Here is a 7877-nt window from a genome sequence, read left to right as displayed (position 1 = left end):
TCATCTGACACAGCTCACCCTCTCCACAGCAAGAGTGATGCTGAGGATGATTTCATGAGAACGCTCCATGAAGCAGTGAAGCTACTCTGGTACACTGCTGGGAGCTCTGAGCTGGAGAAATGTGAGCTGAGCACAGCAGCTACCTGGGATGCTTCCTCTGGAGCAACCAGTGTGGAAGACTCTTTGGCTGCTGAGGTTCTAACCTGCATCGTCTGAATTCTGACCTCTTAAAAACGGACAGGGATTTTTCCTCATGTCTAGCAGGCTGCATGTCTGAGCCCCGCTGCTGCCCAGCCAGCATTCAGTAAGCTGACTGACTGAGCAGATGGACCTCAGTTACTATGTGAACCTACACAATTCTAGGCTCCCTTTTAATTAGAGCAATGCACCGGGAATAACAGTTCAGAATTAAGGGGCTATAACTACACCGCAGGGAGGGTGCTGGTGACTCAGGCTTTGTTTTCACAGTTGGAGGTTAGCAGCTCCACTATCCCAGGGAATTACAGCCCCTTCCTGCCAAACGTGGCAGCCTTTGTAATTATGTGCAACATCACTCTCTTGGCATTGTGCCCTGCATAGATTTTACTTGCTTTTTGTTCCCCTCTTTCCTTTCATTGCTGTCAGAGAGGGTGATGGCAATTGTTTGCTATTGGCTGTTAGAGCAGAGCAAAGCGTTAGTCTCGACACTCAACACTGTCTGCCTTGAAATACAAGTAGCTAGACTGCAGGAGGCAGGTTTTTTTCTTCCTGTGAGGCAGGAAGCTCATCATTTCTCCAGAAATTGTACAGGAAGGCAGGCTGTGTGGCTTTTACTGTTTATTCCAATTCTAGCATTAACACGCTCCCACAAACATAATTAACTTGCTCAAACACAGGTCCATTTCAGTTCTTAATTATGTATTTTCAGTCAAGCTCCAGCAAAGTTTAGCTCATTCTCAATAAATACAGCCCACCTAGTGCAGTATTTTTGTTCAGCACAATCAGCTGCCCTTCCTTTTCCACGGCCGTCATCTTCACAGAGCCCATTACTTGCGAGTAAACAACTTTCGTTCCAGTTCTCTTTGGCTGTTCCCATCCACTCATTAAGTTTCCCTTCTCAGCAGAATGCTACCACTGCTTCCCTTGCCCTCCCAGCAGAAGGATTTTCCAGATCTCAGTACCACACCTCTCAGCTCCAGTTTTTTTGCTGTTTCTTCTCCAGTTCCCCTCAAAACAGTAGGTTTCTGCCCCTCTTAAATCAAGCTGTCAGGCCAAGGAAACAATACATCTAGACAGGCATTCTCTCCCACTTTCACTTGAAGTCAACTCCCTTCTTAATTCAGGCAAGTGAAGACCTCCCCAGTTTTCCCTCCAGGGCAGGAGACAAAAGCTCCAGCTGGGTTTGTTGCTGCTGGGCTCAAGGCTTTTTGTCCCTGTAAATTCACTTCTACAGATCAGTGAAGACATTTCTTGAAAGCAACTGTCTTGATCTGGCAGGTTGGAAGCTGAAGGGGAAACAGAGAATGGCAGGTCTAATTTCTCATTCAGCTTCAAAAGAAGCAGTGAGCACCAGCAGGATCCCGTAATCCCCCAAACATCCACTGGAAAGACTCTCTGCGGAGCTGGCACTGATTGCAGCTAGCTGTTTGTCCACCATGACAGGAGTCCCAGGCCTGGTTCACTGATAGATCCCTGCTCACACAGAAAAGAGAGCGTGTGATTGTAAAATGCGTAGAGAACACAGGAGTAAGTGCTAAAAAATATATATAAAATCCCTTCCCCTTGTGTTACAGATGAAGCATTCCCTTTTTCCTACTGGATCCCAGCCCAAACTTCTTCAGATCTTGTCAGCACTACCCCAAACCCTCAATACTTGAAAAATCAGCCACTTGCCCACCCCATCCCTGACTGTGCCGACTGCCTCAACCTTCTGCTGTGAGAAAACTGCTCGTATTGGTTTGGATCCATCTTTCTATGGCACTGTACTCAGGGAGGTCTTGTGCCAAAACACGGCATGGGAAAGACTGCTGTGCTGCTGCATGAATCTTGGTGTGCTCTTCCCAGCTCTGTATTTCTTGTATGCTCATTCCTATCTGCAGGTCTTGCATCTCCAGTCTATTCTCATTCAGCCTGCCAGATGGGAACTCCACCAGCCACAAATGTGTTCTAGCAAAAATACAGCAAACACAGAGCAACCACAAGAACTCTCTCATCCTTCCCCTTTTGCTCTCCTTTGATTTTGTGACTGTCTTTGTTTCAGCTTAAAGCAACCAATTCCTTGGGAAAGGGATGCTACTTTAAGAACAAAATTAACCACAGGCTTTGCAAGACTATAGGAATTATGCACATGGTTACCACAAGAGTGTAGGGTGCTTCTTTCTTCTGGACTTCTTCTGTGGCATTTGACGTGGAGGCCTCTGCAGAGCTTGGACCTGTTGGTGATGTGTCAACAAAAGTTTCGTCCACAACTCGGAAGCGGATCTCCTCCCCGATGTCCATGTAGAGGTCGTGGGCCCCTTCTTCTGTCTCATATTCCCAAACCCACACCTGCTCCGCTTCATCGCTGGCCACACCAAGGGCTAAGGAAGGAAACGGCATTTCACCTGGCAGATCACCTTCTTACAGTTCTAAGAACCCTCCTGATTCAAAGCCTTTTCACAATCATCTCTCAGACTCCAACATGCTGTCCTACATCACTGTCTGCACATTCCAGCCCCGTGGCCTTGTTTCTGATTTTCCTACTTCCAGGTGTATGCTGTTACTCCCCCCCACCTCCAGAACAAAGCAACCCCTCAGGCTCCCAAAGCAAGGACATTAGACACACCGTGTATCTACACATGTAGCAAACCCCGCATTCTGTCTCCAGCAGCACCGAAGTCTAGAGGCAGGGATTAATGGTGTGGCTGTTTGAGGGACATTGCTATTCATTTTCATCAGCTGGCACAATGATCCTGCAAAACCTAATAAGCGTGAGGCCTGCCTAGCTGTGATAACAGTCTGTGGGACTTGCCCGACACAACAGCTTAGCTTCTGCCACTGAGCACCTTCATTGTTGCAGCAGTAAATGCCTGCAGGGCCAGCACTGCACAATCTTTTGAAATGAAGTACTAAAGTTATCAAAGGTGATCAAAGGATACAACTTTGCTGGCTGCTGCAGGGATTCTGGTGGGATGACAATATCATCAAAGAATCCAATAGAAACTGTGGAGAAAAGAATTTGATTAAGACTGAAACCATTCTTCACAAATGATGTACCACAGCAATTCCTAAAGTGCAATTCTGGATTCATTTTCCTTCCTCTTTCAGGAAGGACGTCCGAGATTATGCAGGAATTATTCTTTGAGTCACAATGCTCTGTTTCAGTTGGCAGCAAAGCAAACACCCAGCTGAAGTACATACAGCAACAGAGGGCACACTCTTTGTGGCCACAGGGAAAGGAAAAGGCTGCTTGGAGCAGGACTGGAAGTGTCAGCGTTCCAACAAATGAGTCAGATGCTACAGAGGTCTGCGACAGGAAAAAGCTTAGAAATCACAGACCTAACTGTACACTGCTCTTTATTTAACATGTTAGACCCATCCCCACCCTCTAGATTCCATGATGTTGAGTTTTATGAGCCTAAATTCAGCAACAAATATATCCCTGGGATCCCCAGGAGCTCGCCTGCATGGAATACTCCTACAATACCAGAAGGCAACCCGTAAGCTATGTACTTCATGAAGTACGTGGCTGATCATCTTTCTTATGAAAGATGTTTCCCTGCCATGGCTTCAGATACAGGAATTAATCACAAATATTCAAGAAACTACGGCAATCTATATCAGACCAACAGAATCTGATACTACCACCTTAAAAGAAAACATCAGAAGTTCTGTCAATTGAAGCGAGAAAATAAATCCAGTCTAACTCCAGATGGGCTTGCCTATTCTTCTTGGGCATGCACAAGAGTGACAAAGGGAAAGGGGAGCGCAGACAAAACCATGAAGTGCAGGAGAAGCTGCCAGGCTCAAGCTACCAATCAGCCTCAGGCTGGAGCAGGGCTGGAGGCAGTACCAGCCTTCAAGCAGCTCGCACACAGCATGACAGTGCCTGAAACCACAGCATCCCCAAGTGCACTGCAGCTCTCGTGTCCCTCATGTTAGGAGATGCAGTTTACCATGAACGCCATCCTGACTGCAGCTTTTAATCTCTCCAACCAGAATCTCGTCCAGGAAGGGATGGAAGACCACGTAGCGGAAATGCACTTGAAAGAAAGCACATCCTTAAGGTTATGTCCGTGTGAGTGAACCATACTCCTTCCACAGGGTGGCAGCCACTAAAACAAAATCCCACATCCGATATGCCCTCTAAAATGTTGCATCCTGCATGCTTTACAGCTTCCTTACGGGTACTGGTGAGTTCAAGAAAACAGGAATCAGTTACGATTCCCATTTTATATGAATTATAGCAGCAGCTGATCAGCAGTTTCAGTTACAAAAACAAGCATTCCTTGGAGACCAAGAATGTCAGCTGAAATGTTTTCCTGCCATACTTCTGCTCCATTTATCTTTGACAGCAATGATTTATTTTCTTCAAATGAAATTATATGGTAAACAATATTATCAAAGTAAGATTCTCTGCCATAATCTTATTTAACCCAAATGAAAAAATCTAGCTATGTTGCTAAGATTTTGCATTTATAATTATAAGGAAGCCATACTAAGACAACCCCAGCAAGATAACACTTAAAAGCTGTTTAACATAATTTTAACTGTCCATTCCCAGTGCTGCTCTTCCATATAAACCAAGCACTAGATTGCAGAGGGAGTAATAAATCCTGCTGCCTGCTAGTGAGTGCTATCCCAGCTTCTGAAAGCAGGAGGTTTCTCTGCAAACTCAGAGAATATATTCTCTTGTTTCAGTTCAAGGAGGTTCGAATTTAAGGAAGCAAATGGAGACTGAAGCAAGCAGCAAAGCCTGCCATCCTCCTCAGTATTAGAGAAGCTTTTATTTGTAGGGAATAAGCTCTATTGGCATTAAAAATTATGTCTGGGATGCCACATGTAGTCATCCAGTTCCCTTCTAACAGGGTTACTTCATTTGCTCAAGCATTTACGTATTTACTTACAGCTTTTGCTCAGATTTGCCAAAGCTCAAAAGTAACGAATCATTTCTTATATCCTCCCCCCCAAAAAGTCAACTAAAATCCTAAAATGTATGCTGAACCAGATCTGTCTAAGTCTCAAAGACAGATGCTGCAAAGCTTCCAGCTAAGAAAACAGCATCAACTGTTGTGCAAATGTTATATTTAGAAACGTTTCAACATTCCAGGCAGGCAAAATTAGCTTCAAAAAGAAAAAAAATAATACTAATGGACAAACGCAGAACAATTAGTATAAATTATCTTCTATTTGGAGATTTCTGAGCTTTCTAAGTTAAATTAACCCCTTCCTTATCCAAGACCTATGGCTGTAACTGTAGGGCAGAGATGGACTGCTGGAGAAGGAAGATGGGACTGCCTACTTAAAAATGTATTTCTAACCACAAAAGTGCAATATAAAGGGACTTCTACCATGATCCTCTCTCTCTTCTAAAGGGAACAGTGAAGGCTGCTAACTTCAGCAAGTCCTTTTAAACTTCATTTATCTAACAATGGGAACTTAATTGACACTTGCAGACCACTAACCTTCTGCAACTGCCGTAACTCAGAACATACCTTTGGTATGCGACGCACCATCCCCAGGGAATATGTATGAATCTTCCAGTTTTGTAATATCATACAGACAGATGCAGAGACCAACGTTGTATACAACCTGCTCAAATTAAAAAGCAAAAAAAAAAAGGCTGTAAAACAATTACCAGGCTAACTCCCTTGAAATTTATACAAAGTGCACAGCTTTTAGAAAGAAGGCAGCAGAAGGTGGCAAGATGGGAGAGAAGCTGCTTGCGTGCACTCCTCCAGCACTAAGCACACTGCGTTTCAGAGGAAGCCCTGTCTTCTTCAAGTGCTATGAGAGTTTGCGTTCTTACTGGCACTAGAAGGAGCACTGCTATAAACAGAAATCATTGGGATAATTGTCAATAATGAAAAATTTGACCTGCCACAATAGTAAAGTTGTGAAAGAACATCTATCAATTCAGCAGACCCACATCTTGTACAAAGGCCAAAAGCACTTCCTGCCAGCATCCTCAGAAGTTTCTAAGCTTGTCTTTGTCTGAGATTATAATAGCTGTGGGCAGAAATAAGGAGAACTCCCAGTTTCCCTGCCACTTCACAGCCTACAAAATTTATGGCACCTACCCCTAGTCAGTGGATACAAGATTGTTGTTTTCTTTTCCTAACCTGCCTGTGTAATCTGCATCCTCGATCACTTTGGGCTGCTCTCCAGAGCCCCCTTCACATTGCCAAGCTGCACTCTGAGCTCTGCACCCTCTGAAAGCCATGTGCTCATCAGCCTCATGGGCTGCACAGGGACGCTGTGATACAACACTTTCACATACCCTACGCTAAAGGGGAAGACTGTGCTACCATACTGTACTCAGCACAAAACAAGGCAGGTATCACCACTTTCATTTCTCTTTCAGTATCTTTGTTGTATTTACACTAGCCTGGTTTGCATGTGTTTTTTTCAGATGGCACTTTGTACTGCCGCCCCACACAGAAGATGGCAATGACTCTCCCTCCTTCCATGCCCCTCAGCACCTTCTCTACAGCATGAACACAAGACCTCTATGGGATGGTACACAGCTCCCTCTTTTTTTTTTTCTCTTTGTTTGGGGTTGGCCTTCATATCTAAGCTGTTCTGATGCATGTGTCATGCACAAACACAGAAACGCTCTGTTATATGATGATGCTATGACGCTTACACCACTCTATATATTACCTTATTGGCCAATTTCTTGTTTAGCTCCTCAGCAATGGACTCATTCAGTTTCCTCTCAAACTGCCAGGGAGGAATCCTCACCGTGTCAGTCATCTCCACCAGGACAAACATGGCGAGCTCTGGGGAAACAGGGAGAGAGCACAGCAGCGCCGAGCCGCTTTAGTAACAAGCATTCAGCCCGGGCCTTGCCCGAAGCGCGGAGGGGCAGCACTCTGCGCCTTGTGAGGGGCGAAGTAAGGGGAGGAGTGGGGTTAGAGACCAGTTAGGCAGCGCTCGGCCTCCCCACGAGCCCACAGCCACGCCAGAGCAGGTCCGTGACCTGTGAGCCCGGAGCAGACAGCAGCAGCCCCACAGAGGCAGCAAAAACCCCGCACCGCCTCAAACCCACCTGACACACGGAACGCCGCCGCGCGCTGCCCGTCCTCACGGCGACTTCCGGTGTAGGAGCCAATCGCCTTCGGGGGGCGGGGAGACGGATTCTGATTGATGTGTGGCCGGACCTACCGTATGGCTCTGTGCGATGCGGAGGCCTCGCCCCTGGCTCCGACTTGAGGCCCGCCTCAGAGGGGGGCGGCCATTTTGTCTTCCTGTAAGCGAGGTGGGGGAGTTTATTAGTGAGGCGCTCCGTTCACTGGAGGGCTCAGTTTCTTTAAATAAAACGTGAATCCGTGAAAAATTTTCCGCAGCTGCCCGTCTCGTGGTAGGGGTTGTGGAAAACGAGAGGTTGTGCCCGGGACGTGCCCCAAGACATGGAAGGAGCTGCGGGGTGCTCAAAAAAAGACTGAGAAAAACCCACGTGTCTGCGGCTGACAGGCAAAACTGTGCTGTCAGCACCGCGGCTTTGATGCCGACACGACGGGTGTCACCCCCCGCACCCTGTGGCAGTGTGTAGCGGGCGGTAATGAGTGCTCGGGATGAGAAATAAGTTAAACGTTGAGCTGTCTTGGAGCGGGAAGGGGAAAACGAGGCCACAAATACCGCATCTCAGCCTCATTAACAAGAGATCTGTGGTGGCTGAGGAGTTTCTGATCTATCTG

At 46.4% G+C, this 7877-nt stretch overlaps 1 protein-coding gene across 2 annotated transcripts; it reads right to left on the bottom strand.

Annotated features, from left to right (window-relative positions):
- Window positions 1–880: 880 nt before the first annotated feature.
- POLR3H (RNA polymerase III subunit H) lies at window positions 881–7346 on the bottom strand. Of its 2 annotated transcripts, none has more exons than XM_048931808.1 (7): window positions 7229–7346; window positions 6841–6959; window positions 5673–5769; window positions 4134–4220; window positions 3117–3180; window positions 2335–2542; window positions 881–1671 (listed from the first exon to the last, which is right to left on the bottom strand). In XM_048931808.1, the coding sequence occupies exons 2-7, from the start codon at window positions 6949–6951 to the stop codon at window positions 1618–1620; spliced, it is 621 nt and encodes a 206-aa protein (XP_048787765.1). In that variant the 5' UTR covers window positions 6952–6959; window positions 7229–7346; the 3' UTR covers window positions 881–1617. The 2 variants fall into 2 exon arrangements, with proteins under 2 accessions (XP_048787765.1, XP_048787772.1); XM_048931815.1 differs by lacking the exon at window positions 7229–7346 and adding an exon at window positions 7100–7222.
- Window positions 7347–7877: the final 531 nt, after the last annotated feature.

This window comes from Lagopus muta, chromosome 1 (assembly GCF_023343835.1).
Source record: "Lagopus muta isolate bLagMut1 chromosome 1, bLagMut1 primary, whole genome shotgun sequence".
NCBI classification, from domain to species: Eukaryota; Metazoa; Chordata; class Aves; order Galliformes; family Phasianidae; genus Lagopus; species Lagopus muta.
This window is presented reverse-complemented; position numbering and strand designations above follow the sequence as displayed.

Bases quoted from the DNA above. Each gene is read 5' to 3' on its own strand.
- POLR3H (XM_048931808.1), bottom strand. From the start codon at position 6,951: ATGTTTGTCCTGGTGGAGATGACTGACACGGTGAGGATTCCTCCCTGG. The intron at 5,770-6,840 runs GTAATATATAGA...TAATTTGAGCAG, and splicing joins ACAAGAAATTGGCCAATAAG to GTTGTATACAACGTTGGTCT. The intron at 1,672-2,334 runs GTAACCATGTGC...CTGTGTGAGCAG, and splicing joins AAGCACCCTACACTCTTGTG to GGATCTATCAGTGAACCAGG.